The 18,070-nt window shown below is 42.3% G+C and overlaps 1 protein-coding gene and 1 long non-coding RNA gene across 2 annotated transcripts in view; one reads left to right on the top strand and one right to left on the bottom strand.

The window, feature by feature from the left end:
- Window positions 1-18,070, top strand: part of LOC117524179 (transcription initiation factor TFIID subunit 4-like) — a 278,303-nt gene that overhangs the window by 221,362 nt on the left and 38,871 nt on the right. The window contains exon 15 of the mRNA XM_034185935.1: window positions 6,023-6,145. Coding sequence (XP_034041826.1) covers window positions 6,023-6,145 — 123 coding nt within the window. The remainder of the gene's footprint in view (window positions 1-6,022; window positions 6,146-18,070) is intronic.
- Window positions 2,607-16,426, bottom strand: LOC117524185. Its single transcript, XR_004564733.1, has 3 exons — window positions 16,416-16,426; window positions 3,331-3,335; window positions 2,607-2,833 (listed from the first exon to the last, which is right to left on the bottom strand). It is a non-coding gene; the product is annotated as an uncharacterized LOC117524185 (long non-coding RNA).

The raw sequence follows: 18,070 nt of genomic DNA, 5'->3' as shown, positions 1-18,070 counted from the left end.
CAACAGGGAAGCAGAGACATTACTAAAGTGATTGCCAGCAGCTAGCCCTGTGCTTCACTAACAGACCAAGAATTTAGATGTATTGAGGCTGAGACCTGTTCATTTGCTGATAATAGAAATGAAAAGTAGAGAAAACATAATTCCACACTACACCGGTATACTAGCCATACGAGAGGGAGAATAGATGAATCTTTAGCCTGGACTTGAATGTCTCAACGGAATCTGACTGTTTTAGCTCTGCAGGGAGATGATTCCACAGGACAGGTGCACAATAAGAGAAGGCGTTGTGGTCTGCAGACTTTTTTTGAGCCTTAGGGACACAAAGTAGCCCCGTGTCCTGAGAACGCAGTGTAGCGGCCGGTACGTAATGTGTAATTAGGTCAGAGAGGTAGGGAGGCATTAGTCCAGGAATAATTTTGCAAGTTACAAACAGAACATTAAAATCAGACCTCACAGAGAAAGGAAGACGAAGGAAGGCCAAAATTGGTATACTGTGGTTAAACCTTCTACTTCTTCAAAATTCTGGAAGCAACATTATGAACCGATTGGAGACCCCTAATGCTGGACTGCGGTAAACCTGTGAATAGAACGTTGCAATAATCCAGTCAAGAAGAGTCAAATGCATGGATCAGGTCTCTACATCAGCCATAGACATGATGCTTGTTTTTGTTAATCAAATCAGAGTCATAGGTCCGTTTTGTAGCCAATAGTGCATGCTTATAGTCCGGAATAGGTTCAGAGGGAACAGATCACTGGTCTCCAGAGGAAAGCCGGCGGTACCGTTGGCGGAGACATACATCGAGCAAACAAACTAAACCAATTTTTCAACAGGTTGGACTCCAGCTCAACCACCCCATCCCATGACCCCCCGACTGTTCCTCTGAGTAATGACACCAGGTCTCTCTGGCAACCCTCACAGACACCTGCAGCAGACACCTCTTTACCTCTTTTCTACCACTCAACTCCCAGCTGACATCCACCACAGATTCTGCCACATCTTCCATGCTTCAGACTGGACTACAAATCACAGCCAGCCAGGTGATGAGAGAGTTGAAGAGGCTAAACCAAGGGAAAGCCACTGGACCGGACGGTATCAGCTCTCGGTTGCTGAAAGCATGTTCCAGCCAGCTCTGTGGAGTGCTCCAGCACAACTTCAACCTCAGCCTTCACCTTCAGAGAGTTCCAGTGCTGTGGAAAACATCTTGCCTGGTCCCAGTGCCTAAGAAAGGGCATCCTGTGGCTCCAGATGACTACAGGCCAGTAACTCTGACCTCTCATATTAGGTGGTGATGGAGAGACTGGTCCTGGCACACCTCAGATCACTGGTGTGCTCATCACACATCTTCTTCTTACTTATAAGGTTTTGAATAATCAGGTCCCATCTTATCTTAGGGACCTCGTAGTACCATATTACCCCATTAGAGCGCTTCGCTCTCAGACTGCGGGCTTACTTGTAGTTCCTAGGGTTTGTAAGAGTAGAATGGGAGGCAGAGCCTTCAGCTTTCAGGCTCCTCTCCTGTGGAACCAGCTCCCAATTCAGATCAGGGAGACAGATACCCTCTCTACTTTTAAGATTAGGCTTAAAACTTTCCTTTTCGCTAAGGCTTATAGTTAGGGCTGGATCGGGTGACCCTGGACCATCCCTTGGTTATGTTGCTTTAGACGTAGACTGTGGGGGGGTTCCCATGATGCACTGTTTCTTTCTCTTTTTGCTCCGTATGCATCACTCTGCATTTAATCATTAGTGATCGATCTCTTTTTCCTGGTTCTTTCCCTCAGCCCCAACCAGTCTCAGCAGAAGACTGCCCCTCCCTGAGCCTGGTTCTGCTGGAGGTTTCTTCCTGTTAAAAGGGAGTTTTTCCTTCCCACTGTGGCCAAGTGCTTGCTCATAGGGGGTCGTTTTGACCGTTGGGGTTTTTCATGATTGTTGTATGGCCTTGCCTTGCAATGTGGAGCGCCTTGGGGCAACTGTTTGTTGTGATTTGGCGCTATATAAGAAACAAGTTGATTGATTGATTGATCACAAGACCCCATGCAGTTTGCCTATCAACCCCATCTAGGTGTGGATGATGCTGTAATATATCTGCTGCAGACGTCTTACTCCACCCTGGACAGACCAGACACTTTGATTTCTCCAGTACCTTTAACACCATCCAGTCTCGATTGCTGAAGGCCAAACTAGAGAAAATGGAGGTGGATGCGGCCCTGGTCTTGTGGCTCACTGACTATCTGACAGTCAAACCACAGTTTGTGAAGCTTCAGAGCTGTGTGACTGAGCGTCTCACCAGTAATATCAGGGCCCCCCAGGGAACTGCGCTATCCCCCTTCCTTTTCACCACCTACACTGCCAGACTTTCATTACTGGACTGAGTCGTGTCATCTACAGAAATTTTCTGATGGTACGGCCATACTTGCGTGTGTGGAAAATGGTCGGGCGGATGAGTATAGAGACCTGGTTAAGCAATTTTTGAAGTGGTGTGGGGAGAATCACCTGCATCTGAATGTGGCAAAGACAAAGAAGATGGTGGTGGATTTCAGGAGGAACAGCCACCTCCTTTTTCTGTCTGGATCAATGGGACTGAGGTGGACACAGGCCTATCATATAGGTATCTGGGCATCTACCTGGACAATAAACTGAAATGGTCTACAAACACAGAGGCCTTCTACAAGAAGGGCCTGAGGCGGCTTTACTCCTTGAGGAGGCTCAGATCCTTTAATATATGTAACAGGATGCTCCAGATGTTCTCTCAGTCTGTTGTTGCGAGCATCATCTACTTTGCTGTGGTTTGCTGGGGTGCAGGCATTAAAGTAAAGGATGCCAACAGACAATAAACTGGTCAAAAAGGCAGTGTCTGCTGTTGGTTCCAAGCTTGCCACCCTGGAGGAGGTTGTTGAGGACAGAATGCTGGCAAAACTGCTGTCAAAACTTGCAGGTACAGTGAGTGCAAATGTAACAGCAGGACAAAACACCCAGAAACTGCTTGGGGCTCAGAGGGTTAAAGCTTGAATGCAGTGAGGTCACACTCAAATTACTGAGCACCATTGAAGAGTTTCTGTGCTCACAGGGGGCCACTCATCAAATATCCAAATAAATAACCACACAGAAACTTCCATGGAACTACATATAGTATCTCACATATCATCTTTTAGTTTTATTAATCTGTGCTGCTTTTGACCACTTTTTGCAAGTCTCCTGGCACAGATTTGCCAACCAAAGTTTGCCAGTTTGTACTCAGAATGACCAGGATGTGAGCATTCTTCAGCCTTTATGTTGGTGTGTTAACGTGCATATTTTGGAAAAGGTAGTGAAATGCTTCTGCTTCTAGACACTTGACCTGTTAAATGCAATGTTGACTTATTTTTGCGATTCTCTGTATTTTCTTGTGCTTCTCTGAACTTGACTTTGATGTTGTTCCAAATGACTAATGCATTGACGAGCAACACCAGGATTAGACCATTCTCTTCCAGTGGCCTATTTAAGTTCTACCTATCACTGAAGGAGCCTCATCACTAACCACCCAACCAGTTCGTCCAACAGCATGCTAAAGTGCATGAAACAGAAATTGAAATGTAGTCCTTGCTGTACTTGTTTCACACAGTAGGTATAAACTCTTCAACCGTTTTAAACAGATCATTTACTGTGCATCCTAAGAATATATATGATGTTTATTGTCATTTCAATTGGTGGTCTTGTCTCAAGTCAACAGCCAAACAAAACATTGACATTTAAATAAATGTTTCTTGGCATCATTTGACAGCTCGCTACTTCACTTTGCCATTGTGTTAAAAGACCGATAATTTTAAACAAAGTTGTTTATATCTGCGCAGCTAAAGCTTGTGGTGTGCATACATTGTTTGTTTGTTAGTTTTTTGCATGGCCAGGCTCCACTAAACTTCACCAGTTTGCTTTTTTCTCCTCTCCTCACCCTTATGCTTGTCATAGTGCTTCAGTTGTTTAGTTGAATAATTCTGCTTCAGACGATATGCCTTCAGAAGAACCACTTTCCTTGCAGATAAGACTGTTGACACATTGTACCCCTGCAACAAATAAGCAAATGTCCAATTTCTATTGAAATTGCCAGTGCTCTAGGTCAGCCTTTTGTTTGCGTACCTTTAGAAAGTGGTGTGTTGAATAGGTACTCTTTCAGTGACACCCCCAAAGCCCTTTTGTGTAGAAAAATGTTTGCACTGCATTATTAGTATGTTGTTTCTGCTCACGTGTGCACTGTGCAGCCTGTACGACAGCCACAGTACTCAGATTTCTGTCTTCCCTGTGAAGGATTGTGTCCACACTTCACAATTAGCTCATTGTGAAGTGTGGACACCCATATTGGCTTCTCTTCATTGGCTTCCTGTTAATTCTAGAATAGAATTTAAAATTCTTCTTCTTACTTATAAGGTTTTGAATAATCAGGTCCCATCTTATCTTAGGGACCTCGTAGTACCATATCACACCAATAGAGCGCTTCGCTCTCAGACTGCAGGCTTACTTGTAGTTCCTAGGGTTTGTAAGAGTAGAATGGGAGGCAGAGCCTTCAGCTTTCAGGCTCCTCTCCTGTGGAACCAGCTCCCAATTCAGATCAGGGAGACAGACACCCTCTCTACTTTTAAGATTAGGCTTAAAACTTTCGTTTTTGCTAAAGCTTATAGTTAGGGCTGGATCAGGTGACCCTGAACCATCCCTTAGTTATGCTGCTATAGACGTAGACTGCTGGGGGGTTCCCATGATGCACTGTTTCTTTCTCTTTTTGCTCTGTATGCACCACTCTGCATTTAATCATTAGTGATCGATCTCTGCTCCCCTCCACAGCATGTCTTTTTCCTGGTTCTCTCCCTCAGCCCCAACCAGTCCCAGCAGAAGACTGCCCCTCCGTGAGCCTGGTTCTGCTGGAGGTTTCTTCCTGTTAAAAGGGAGTTTTTCCTTCCCACTGTAGCCAAGTGCTTGCTCACAGGGGGTCGTTTTGACCGTTGGGGTTTTACATAATTATTGTATGGCCTTGCCTTACAATATAAAGCGCCTTGGGGCAACTGTTTGTTGTGATTTGGCGCTATATAAAAAAAATTGATTGATTGATTGATTGATTGATTGCTTGTAGTAGCTCAATAGAATAATATGACAAAAAAGTGTGGCAGCTAGCAGTCATGTTCACAATAATGTGGTATTTCTAGTGACCTTTGGTGATTGGTTTGACTCTCAAGGTTGAAACATGCAACCTAGAAGGAAGAATAATTACAGATCATATAATAATGAGTTCTTTGGCTGGTCATCAACAGTTTGATACTTCTGAACCCAAAGTGTGATTATTTGTTTTAAAATGCCTGCAATTTTAAGGGTGATCTAAAATTTCACTCTTTGAAAGTCATTTTTTGCAAGTGGAATTGTCTCATCTGTGTACTCTACAGTTAAAGAAATGCTTAATGAAAAAAAAATGTATGATTCAACTGGCAGTTACTTGACACATCGTCATTGCCACCCTTGTAAGCACGATATCTCAAGAACTACAATAGTTGACCAATTTCATTCATATGTAGCATAAGGGTGTACTTGGGTGATCTGCGGCACTTTGTGTTACTGATTTGTGGGGACCGGGGATATGTCATCTCCTGGTGACTCTTGTTTATATTTGTTGCACAAATCTCTATGTGTTCAAGTTTTAGAGAGTAGCATTGTGTAAGTTGTGAGGTATTTGATTGAATTTTACTTATGCATGACATGTTGTGCACATGGTTTAAGTGAATCATTTCTGGGTTAATCATGCATCATCAGGCTGGTGCTTAACTGTGGTTCCTGTAGTTGAAAGCAGATGAGAGTCTGCAACTCCAAATGGATTGGATATTAGTCCATTCTGGGTCATACCTCAGCTAAGGACAGAACCTATATATAGCTGGATAGACTGGGTCAATGCAGATGAAGTGTCTTGTTAAAGGACACTAACACGTAGCCTCAAGCCACCTGGAAAAGTATCCTCAATCTATAAGTTGCTATAGTTGTTTATTAATCATTGTGTCCTGTCTTCATCAGATGCAACAGCAAGAACTTGCCCAAATGAGACAACGAGATGCCAACCTTACAGCACTTGCTGCCATTGGACCCCGCAAGAAACGGAAGGTTGATTCACCAGGATCTACCCCATCAGAGTCTGAGGTAAGGACTAGCCCTATTTTAAAATATTGTGTATATAATTAGGATCGGAAATAAACATTTGAATTTGCTTAGTATTCTTGTGTTACTGATAGGGCTAGAGTGGTGGCCAGGCAATTAGGTGTGCTTGTTTCCAGTACAGATGGTTCCCTGTTCAAGGCCACCCTTGCCCATTCTCCATGTAATGTGGAGTTGCATCAGAAAGGACGTCTGGCATAAAGCTTGTGCCAAATCAACATGTAGATCCACCTCGGATATACTGTGTCGATCCCGCCTGAACACAGGGGAGCAGTCAAAGCTACTTGGTTGCTTGCTTGCTTGAAGTGGAGCAGAGAAGGATTTTCTTTCACCAAAACATCAAATCTAGGCTTGCATCTCAAGTGTACCTTCTGGCAAATTGTATCTGAACTTTCAGGTCTTCTTTTTAAGAAAATCCTCCTCTGTACCTCTTCATCATGAAGCTGTGTAACTGGGGATACAAAATGCAAAATATGCACTGTGCACAATTTCTCCAGTCACAGCCAAAGAAGCCTGTAACTTCTTCTGGGTTGTCTGGGTGTCTTGGTGGCTTTCCTCACTCTTCTCCTTCTTGCACAGTCTCAGTTTTTGAGAACTGTCTACTCCATACAGATAAACACAGATAACATAAATGTGAAAAGCTCACTGCATCTTGTGCCCTCAAGAAACATGGTAAGATTTTTTTTTTTGTCTCTGGAAAATAAACATTGTGCTGTTCAAACAGGATTTCAGACAAGATTATGTTACTTTTTTAATTAATGTAGATTTGATGTCATTGGAAAAAAAAAGACTTTGTGGCTTTGAATGGATTTACAGGAATTTACACAAGGATATGTGACTTTTTTACTATAAGGTATATATTGATATTTTAAAACGATTTGTTTGGGAGCTAACTGGCTGGGCGGATCTCTCCTTTGTTTTTTTGTGCTATTCCTTTTTTGATCCTGCACGCCAATACGGACTGTGATGTGCGTGTCATTTCATTATTTTTTATATATTGATATTTTACCATGACTTTCAAAATATTCTACAAGCTTTCGCAGTGGCTTTTGAAATGCTTTAACAGTCTTTTCAGTCTTCATGAATTTCTTGTAATTTAATTGTTCTGAATTAATGCATAATTTGGTTTACAATTAAAAGGAAAATCATTCCAGGTCCTACTTTTATGTCATATTCTGTTCTTTCAACATTATCATTGACAGTTCAAATGAAGGTTGAATCTAGGATCATTTAAATATGCGCTTCTTTTCACAGCAAGAACTAGTTGGCTTGTCAATAGATTTATTTACTTTTCGTGATGCCATCACAAAATGCCGTGAGATTGGGTTGGGTAAGGTTGTAGGTCTCTGTGGTATCTGGGGTGAACTTCAGGCATGTGTACATGCTGTTTTCTTGGGAGACAGGTATTCCAATAGATTGCTTTCTACGAAGGGGCATAACTTTTTTGCCAAAGTGTGGTCACCTATATTGCAAAACCTTTTGGGATATCACACTGCTCTCTGTGCCAGGCTAAGTACTTACAAGGATCATTTTGAATAGGATTCAGTACCAGGTGCTTACTATGTAGCAACAAGAACAGTCTGGTTTCACACTACCAACAACAAGTTAATCTTCAACAACATCCTGGCTTGTCAAGTGCTTATTAAAAGCAGGTATGAATATTGGCATGTCTCCTTTGCTGCTTATTTTCACAAAATGATTGACATGATTGATTGAGTTGCTTTATGCAACATCGTTCGAAGACACAGGATGCCCGATACATTGCTTAGCAGGCTTGTACCTGCACTCTGCGAGTGCTGTGTGGAACTTGGGACAATAACTGTAGTAAATGATTGTTTGATTGATGAGCAGGAAGAAAAGCATGAATTAAAAGTTGCTGTCTAAGTGCAGAGAATTTAAATGATCACAGCAGCTACTTCTTAAAAACACTCTTATCTCAGCAAAAGATTAAAATGCCATACACAAATATCACAATAAACTAGAGTGCTCCGAGAACATATACTTCTCCCAACACTTCACACATACTTCTGCAGCTATTAGAGATAAAGTACAAAACAGATTTTCTTGAAACTCTGTGAAGGGGTCGGGCATGAGCCAAGGAAGAAACCATTAACTTTTGGAGAGGATCGATTCAGAGGTAGAACCAGAATTTTTTTTCCCTCACTTGCATTAGCATTGTGAAATATGGCTTCTTTTTTACATTTTCATTACTTCAAAAGATAATGTAGCTATTCACTCTCTTCATATGTTTGTGTTTTTTCTGCACTTGTGCTGTGCTTTCACTCGGTAGAAAATAGTCCTTTCTGTTGGTTTGCCTTTAATTGGGCACCAGTCTGTATATGTAGGATTATGATTACTTTACAAAAAAAATCGCATTGCAGCAAAACAAATAACATTCTAAATAATAAATAAGGTGAACTAAATAAGTCTCTAAGCAGTTTAAGATGGCAAATATGAAAAAAGATGACCTGCAGTATGTGTGCATGATACAGACAGCGAGCAACGTGATGTACAGTACTTGAATGTACAATCTTAGTCTTTTCGTAATCAGGCTGAACTGTGTAATTACAGCAGAACCATGTGCATGAAGTTCCATGAGGAATGACTTAAGTTTCATATTTCCTCAACACGAGGTCATACATGAAGTTGCACATGGTTTCTGAAACAAGCCGTGTTTCCCTTAAGGCAGCGGAACTATTTAAATTCCACATATCCATCTATAAATTTGATGCATCTCAAATAAGCCTGAATTTTGAATGTCAATTGGTCATTTTAATAACCTGCTTATCGAGTTGCATCTTTGCATCCTTCACTTAGCAGCAATATGCTGCCGAGGAGCATAGCAATGCACCCAGTAAAAAAGCATAAATAACAAAATAAAAGCATTACTTCTGGTCCTTGAGTGCATTGCCGACCTCTTTCAGAATGTTTTACCCTGATGGGTATTAGCCCCCGACCTCCTGCTGCACAGGGGGAAACAAACACAACAACAAAAAAACACACACTCCAAAAAGCAGTTACACAACATAAACATGAATATACATTATTAGAAATTGTGGGCTTAAAAAATTCCTTCCCATGTTTTAATGTCCTGTTCATTTTTAATTAGAGAGGCCTAATGAAGTGAAGTCACAGCGTGCTCCTCCTCCAGAGTGATTGCAGAGAGGGTGGAGGAGGAATCTTAACTTATTTTCACTTCGTTTTCACCTCCTCACATTTCTTCATTTCACATGGGCTGGAAACGCTCACGGCATTTTCTTTCCCTTCTCCAGAGCAAAGTGAATGTGACTTTTCTAAGGGGGTCACAGGATGCCTGGAGGCCTGTGGGTGTTACTGGACTGTTGCCTGCTCTTAGCTTTACTGAGGGGCTTGTCATAGATTTCATCTCCACCGAAATGAGCCGGGGGCCCTGGCCAGGAGCACAAGCAGCCAACGTTATGAAGGGCCCACGCTGATTATTTCCCTCTGACATTGCATCCTGAGCTTTCCACATTAATCCCAGACAAAGGCAGCCCTTCAGTGCTGTGCCAGAGCTCAAATTAGCAGCCAGATAATGGTCTTGTTGAGATCCTGCTCTGTTCGCTGAGAAGCAGAGCTCCTGCTGAAATACTTCTTTCTAATATTCCGTCCACTCCTTCTTGTTCTCGGCCTTGTCACACCATCTTTCTACTAAATTTGGACTGTGTTGGAATTCAAGTGATGGTATTTGGTTCCGTTTTTCCACCTCAGCCTGCTACCATCCTCCTCCCATTTGCGCACCTTTAATTTGATGGTGGTTTGGCCACACTTGGTTCTGCTCCTGGATGCGGCTCGCCACAAGCGGTGAAACTGATAGCCAGTCAAGACTGGTGGGACTGTCTCTAGCTTGATCTAGTCCTCAGGAAGGAACAAAGCAGGCCTTATAGAGCTCTGCAGGGCAGAATAGTTCCAAGGAGCCTATAGCTGTGCTGCGGTTGCCGGGTTGCTCACTGAAGGAGAGGCTACTGTGGTCCCAGTGGTGGGTACCAACGCAGGCAGCGACAGCTTGGGCACACACCGTAAACATCCCTCCAGCTGATCACTTCCCCCAATCATGTCTCTGCAATCAGCAAAGAGGCTTTTGAAGTTCAACACAAAAGTCAAGGGGTGAGCTACCTTACGGACGGAGGCTGTTGGAGGGATGCAATGTAGTGACAAAGAGAAGATGAAGGGGATCACTAACCGAAACAGAAATGGCGTTTGCCCCCAAGATAGCATTTTGTGTGATGTGGTTTTCATAAAAGTTATGGTATTGCAAAGTGATTAAAAACTCTTCATTATTGTCAATCTCAGATGTTTGTTGACCCGCGTTTGCTAGTCATCGAACATACACATCTTTAGTTAAACTGATATATAACAGAGCACAACTGCAATATTAGAACCTCGGCAGGCATAGACACACTGTGTACCATCTTCAGTTTTGTGTTTCTCTGCAGTACATGCAATACATGTACATTCCTGGTTGTAGAGATCATGTGGATTTTAGCTTGTTTACCAGAGGACACTGTCAGATATACAGTGATCATGCCATCACATCTTTTAGTATCTGTCCTTACACATTTACCACCATTTGAAAACTGTTTCATTCTCTCGCATTGATTTTTCTCTGTGCTATGATAATCTCCGTCTTTGTGTTGCAATTTGTCTAAATTTGCACAGCTGAAATGAGAAAAGATTGTCTCTTAAGTACATCTAAAGTTAGCAGTTAAGATTGTGCGATGTAAAATGTGCCTCGCTGCATTTTGTCCTGCAGTGTTGAACACGCTCAGAGCTTTGAAACATCCTTGAAACTGCTCGTAGTTATCATCCAGACACTTGCGCCGTTTATCACATCAAAGGAAGAGCTTTGTTTGTTGACGTAAAAGCGACAATAGTGGCTAAATTGCCCCGGTTTGTTCAGCCACACTGCTTTTCTCCTATCTATCTCAACCAGGCGCCATGCAAAGGTACAAAGGTAGGCCAGCAATTTAATAGTGAGCACAGTCTATTTTTCCATTTGAATTCATTTCACCTTCTTTCTTTGAGGCTGTAGATCAGAAAGAAGGAGTGAGGCACTAGAGTGAGAGGCATGGGGAGAGAGAGGGGAAAAGCACAAGGAAAACTGATGCCCTTTCCTCCAGCTAAATTAACAGGAATCACGTGGAAAACAATCTGAGTCTCCAATGAGGGGGGGGGGGGGGGGGGGGCAGGGGGGACCATTAAAATTAGCCCAGAGCTATGGACTGCACCCAATATCACTAAAGCTGCACTCACTACAGATGTGGAGGCTGGCTTACAGGCAAACTACGCTCTGTTCTATAGCTACAATTAAAATCAACCTCACTGCCAAAAAAAAAAAATAGGAGGGGGAAAGAGGGGGTAGAAAGGCAGACATGGAACATCAAAGACAGATTGAAATGTGTAGTCAGTAATAAGAGTGGTCTCCAAGCCCCGAGGTCCTCCACGGTCCCCTTGTTAATGAGAAATTTTGACCTCTGGTTTGTAAGTTAAACTTGTAATCTCGGTTAATGAAGTAAATCAATCCCAACTCGGGAGTGTTCAGTGTCTCTCCCTTTGCCTTCTCCCCCGCCAACCTTCCCTCTGTCCTCGTCTCTTGCACTTCTCTTCTTCTCGTGCGGGCCCTCCTGTGTTCCCCCCTAATATTCTGCCCGGGAGTAAAATGGCCAGGTCTTCAGCCAGACAAACAGGAAACATGCAGAGCGTGAGGTTTCCGGAGCTGGAGGAGGGGAACAGAGACTCAGAGGACTAGGACCAACCAGGCTGTTTGGTTAGGGAGTCAGGCGCACTAAATGCCAGTAGTATGATGGACTGATTGAATCCACTTGCTCCTCCTCCTCTTGGGTCTTCATCCATTCCATCTTTTCTTTTTCTCTGCCCTTCTCTGGGGGTAGCATTTGGTTAAAAAAAAGTACTGCAGAGTCACTTTTACAGTAGGTGAACTGACAGTACTGCGAGCATTACAGTTTTTACCCTGTCCTCCTCCTCTTTGTCTACTACTGCCCTCCTCTGCTTACTGCTGTCCACGTTCCAAACCACACACTCGGTGCGTTATCTCATTGGAAAAGACAGCTGATTTAATATAATCTAACTTTTTCAGTTCTCTTTAACATCTGGATCTCCACTTTTGCTCTTAACCACATGGAAAGTTCTGTTTAATCCACTGGAAATATTGACATATTGACATCAACCACTGTTGCATTTATACATTTATTTCACAATTAATCTAATGCAGGGTGGGATTTGAAGTGGAATACAATGACTTTAGCCTGACTTCTATCAGACAGCATGAGGATTCCTATGTGGCTTCTCTTTCCCCACACACTGCACAAATATGATTAAAGAGGGCAACACAGGCAGCTACTGTTTTCACAATGTCAAGAAAATTGTAATATCAGTTTGGCTATTTGTCTCAGGGCAATTCTGTATTTTAAGCGAGGACTCAAAGAAGACAGAGTCCAGTCTTCAGAATGGTTATAGGGGTTCTTTGGCCAAATGCCATGCATTCTTAGAGCTTTAACACAGTGCACTTTGCTAACTTTCTCTTCCTCTGCACAGTGCAGAGCACAGTAGCACTTATACCGGTGGTTATTGCACTATGGACTGTGAATTCCATTTAAAATGCAGCTAATGCATAGCATTTGCATGAAAGAATCGGTTGATTCTAGAACTGCAACTAACTTTTATGTCATTGTTGATGATTGTTTTTAGGCAATGGCTACTGCCACAGCACTTTGTCACAAACACAAGCTTTTGTCTGTTGAGACAACAACAATCAGATGCCGCCATTTCGAGTAACCGGATTGGGATTGGTTACAGCCTACACCACAATGTAATGTGGAATATGATTGGCTCTGTGCCAATAGGAGCCCCATTTGTCTATTGACACAGTACTGTGGTAGTAGCCACTCTGTTATTTTTATGATTAGAAATTCAACACTGTTGGACAAAATATAAAAGATTGCCCATTCAGTTTAACACAGACCAAAGTTTCACCTGTAAAATACTTTTTTGTCTATCCAGTTGTCAATCTAAAGCACTTCTACTTATAATGATTAAAAAGAAAAGAAACATATCAATAAGTGAGAAGTTGTAACCAGAGTTTATTTTCCTGACAAACTTACTGAATAATTAACTGATTATCAAACTAGTTGACATTTATTTTTCATGTTGATTAATGAGCTGTTTCAGCAGTTACTTGGTCTAGAAACCTTTGTCATTACTTCCCTCTGCAAGTAAAACTTTGCAGAATTCAACTTTTATTGGGCCACTTTTAGTTTCAGTCCAGTCACAGCTTGGAGCAAATATTTTATTTATACTCCCATAAAGACATCAGTCATCTGACATGCCAGAAATATACACCATGAGCATTTGTTTCTGGCACTTTGTACGTGGGTGCACATGTGACACATGCATCTGGATGTGTATGCCAATAGACAGACTAATTCAGGTTTAGGTGTCTAGATAGTATTGTAAAAATAGTATTGTAAAAATTACATAAGAAATAAATGGTTAATGGACTGCATTTATATAGCGCTTTTCCATCTGCATCAGACGCTCAAAGCGCTTTACACACTAATGCCTCACATTCACCTCGATGTCAGGGTGCTGCCATACAAGGTACTCACTACACACCGGGAGCAACTAGGGGATTAAGGACCTTGCCCAAGGGCCCTTAGTGATTTTCCGGTCAGGCTGGGATTTGAACCGAGGATCCTGTAGTCTCAAGCATAACGCTTTAACCACTAGACCATCACATCCCCTAAATAAGATTGTTTTTAAACTGGAGCTTCAACCTTGTCAAAGGAAAAACTTTGTTGTTGATGCATCATATTTTTCAAAATTCATAAATCCAATTTACACTTATATCCACAGGATGTGTGTAAATTCAATTTATGAACTTTGAAAATTCAGTGTTAATTGTCTGTTATTTTCAAGAGTCCAACACCTTTGCAGGTGTCTCCACCATAGGGACCTACACTAAAAGGTGATTTTTCGAGGCAAGATAAGTCCCTAAACTGGGGTAGGTAGTTCACAGCTCATTGGTCATTGACTTCCGCAGAAGCTGACATAAACAAATGCCAAAATATTCTAGTGAAACAAGAGCAAAAGCAGAAGAACAGGATATGGATAGCAGAGACGACAGTTGAGACCAACTAGGAGATCAAATCAAATCAAATTAGTTTTATTTATATAGCGCCAAATCACAACAGACAGTTGCCCCAAGGCGCTTTATATTGTAAGGCAAAAGCCATACAATAATTACAGAAAAACCCCAACGGTCAAAACGACCCCCTATGAGCAAGCACTTGGCGACAGTGGAAAGGAAAAACTCCCTTTTAACAAGAAGAAACCTCCAGCAGAACCAGGCTCAGGGAGGGGCAGTCTTCTGCTGGGACTGGTTGGGGCTGAGGGGAGAGAATCAGGAAAAAGACATGCTGTGGAAGAGAGCAGAGATCAGTCACTAATGATTAAATGCAGAGTGGTGCATACAGAGCAAAAAGAGAAAGAAACACTCAGTGCATCATGGGAACCCCCCAGCAGTGTAAGTCTATAGCAGCATAACTAAGGGATGGTTCAGGGTCACCTGATCCAGCCCTAACTATAAGCTTTAGCAAAAAGGAAATTTTTCAGCTTAATTTTAAAAGTAGAGAGGGTGTCTGTCTCCCTGATCTGAATTGGGAGCTGGTTCCACAGGAGAGGAGCCTGAAAGCTGAAGGCTCTGCCTCCCCAATCACTCTTACAAATCCTAGGACTACAAGTAAGCCTGCGTCTGAGAGCGAAGCGCTGTATTGGTGTGATATGGTACTATGAGTCCCTAAGATAAGATGGGACCTGATTATTCAAAACCTTATAAGTAAGAAGAAGAAGATAATTCTATTCTGGAATTAACAGGAAGCCAATGAAGAGAAGCCAATATGGGTGAAATATGCTCTCTCCTTCTAGTCCCTGTCAGTACTCTAGCTGCAGCATTTTGAATTAACTGAAGGCTTTTCAGGGAACTTTTAGGACAACCTGATAATAATGAATTACAATAGCCCAGCCTAGAAGAAATAAATGCATGAATTAGTTTTTCAGCATCACTCTGAGACAAGACCTTTCTAATTTTAGAGATATTGCGCAAATGCAAAAAGCAGTCCAACATATTTGCTTAATATGCGCATTGAAGTACATATCCTGATCAAAAATGACTTCAAGATTTCTCACAGTATTATTGGAGGTCAGGGTAATGCCATCCAGAGTAAGGATCTGGTTAGACACCATGTTTCTAAGATTTGTGGGGCCAAGTACAATAACTTCAGTTTTATCTGAATTTAAAAGCAGGAAATTAGATGTCATCCATGTCTTTATGTCTGAAAGACATTCCTGCAGTTTAACTAATTGGTGTGTGTCTTCTGGCTTCATGGATAGATAAAGCTGGGTATCATCTGCGTAACAATGAAAATTTAAGCAATGCTTTCTAATAATACTGAAAAATAAAGATCTGAAAAAAAAAAGGTCTGAAAAATCACAAAGAAACTCACAGTAACGACCAGGTGGACGATAGATAATAACAAATAAAACTGGTTTTTGGGACTTCCAATTTGGATGGACAAGACTAAGAGTCAAGCTTTCAAATGAATTAAAGCTCTGTCTGGGTCTTTGATTAATTAGTAAGCTGGAGTGGAAGATTGCTGCTAATCCTCCTCTTCGACCCGTGCTTCGTGCATTCTGACAGTTAGTGTGACTCAGGGGTGTTGACTCATTTAAACTAACATATTCATCCTGCTATAACCAGGTTTCTGTAAGGCAGAATAAATCAATATGTTGATCAATTATTATATCATTTACTAACAGGGACTTAGAAGAGAGAGACCTAATATTTAATAAACCACATTTAACTGTTTTAGTCTGTGGTGCAGTTGAAGGTGCTATATTATTTTTTCTTTTTGAATTTTATGCTTAAATAGATTTTTACTGGTTATTGGTAGTCTGGGAGCAGGCACCGTCTCTACGGGGATGGGGTATTGGGGGGATGGCAGGGGGAGAGAAGCTGCAGAGAGGTGTGTAAGACTACAACTCTGCTTCCTGGTCCCAACCCTGGATAGTCACGATTTGGAGGGTTTAATAAAATTGGCCAGATTTCTAGAGATGAGAGCTGCTCCAGCCAAAGTGGGATGGATGCCGTCTCTCCTAACAAGACCAGGTTTTCTCCAGAAGCTTTGCCAATTATCTATGAAGCCCACCTCATTTTTTGGACACCACTCAGACAGCCAGCAAATCAAGGAGAACATGCGGCTAAACATGTCACTTACGGTCCGATTGGGGAGGGGCCCAGAGAAAACTACAGAGTCCGACATTGTTTTTGCAAAGTTACACACCGATTGAATATTAATTTTAGTGACCTCCGATTGGCGTAACCGGGTGTCATTACTGCCGACGTGAATTACAATATTACCAAATTTACGCTTAGCCTTAGCCAGCAGTTTCAAATTTCCTTCAATGTCGCCTGCTCTGGCCCCCGGAAGACATTTGACTATGGTTGCTGGTGTCGCTAACGTCACATTTCTCAAAACAGAGTCCTCGGCGGGTGTGTCGCCGAGTGGGGAGAAACGGTTAGAAATGTGAACGGTTAGAAATGTGAATTTTCTTCCTCACAGTCACCCAGCCGGCCTGCTTTCCCGGCTGCTTGGGATCTGCTGGGGGACAGCTAATGACGGCTAAGCTACCTTGGTCCGCACCAACTACAGGGGCCTGGCTAGCTGTAGGATTTTCCAAAGTGCGGAGCCAAGTCTCCAATTCACCCAGCCTGGCCTCCAAAGCTACGAACAAGCTACACTTATTACAAGTACCGTTACTGCTAAAGGAGGCCGAGGAATAACTAAACATTTCACACCCAGCGCAGAAAAGTGTGGGAGAGACAGGAGAAGCCGCCATGCTAAACCGACTAAGAACTAATAGCTGCACTAAGCTAGCGGATTCCTAAAAACACACAAAGTGAATAATGTGAAAATAATTTAGAGGTGATTCAGCAGAGAGGGTGCTTTAGTTAAGGCACGTGAAGATTACACTGTGAAATAAATCGTTATCTAGTTATCTAGATCAATCTAACTATGCAGATTAAACAGCTAACAGATACAGCAAAACACCGCTGTGCTCCGGAACAGGAAGTGATACAATACCACAGTGAGAGCAAACCACCAGTAGAGGTCAGACGAAAGGTGATCAGTTGACTCAAACTCAGTGAGATGCAAGCATTGTTGGCGTTCTTCTTCATGAATGTGGTCCAGAGCTTGAATCCTCAAGGAAGAATGAGGAAATCTACATTGTGGCCAAAAGCGTTGTAGAATTAAGTCAGTGTATACGTAGCTGCATGAGCCCATTGGGTATTTACCGCTATGGGAGCACAACAGCTGAAAAGGCCAGTTATGGGGCTATTCCTGTAAATGTTCACCACATCTAGGAAGTACTATAGGTTAGCATGTGGTGGTGAAAACAGACTAAGTCTTTGTTGTTCTTATTTGGATAAGAGCCTTTATGCGTAACAAAAGGGTGATCACTTAAAACTTTGCCCTAAAATAATGGTTAAATATACAGTTTGACAACAAAGTTGAGCCCCAGGCACTTAAAAGATACCCATCTTAAAGAAATTAATTACCTCCCTTGTTAATCTTGATATAATTAAATTTCTAAAAAATGAAATATGCTGTCTCTTCCCCCGATCCGCCTCGCTGCTATGGAGGCGAGCCCATGATGGCTGGCTCTCTAGCTAGCCTGCTGGCTAGGGACATGGGGACAGCCTAACATCCTGGTCTCTGTGTTTTGTTGTACCGTGCTGGGTGAGCCCACTCTTCTCATCCTACGCCTTCACCACTCACAGGGATAAGGCAGCGCAAAGGCCTCAATCTGTGCCTG

The sequence above is a fragment of the Thalassophryne amazonica genome, chromosome 2 (assembly GCF_902500255.1).
Source record: "Thalassophryne amazonica chromosome 2, fThaAma1.1, whole genome shotgun sequence".
In the NCBI taxonomy this organism is placed as follows: Eukaryota; Metazoa; Chordata; class Actinopteri; order Batrachoidiformes; family Batrachoididae; genus Thalassophryne; species Thalassophryne amazonica.
Note: the sequence above shows the minus strand (reverse complement) of the source record. Positions and strands in the feature narration are given on the sequence as shown.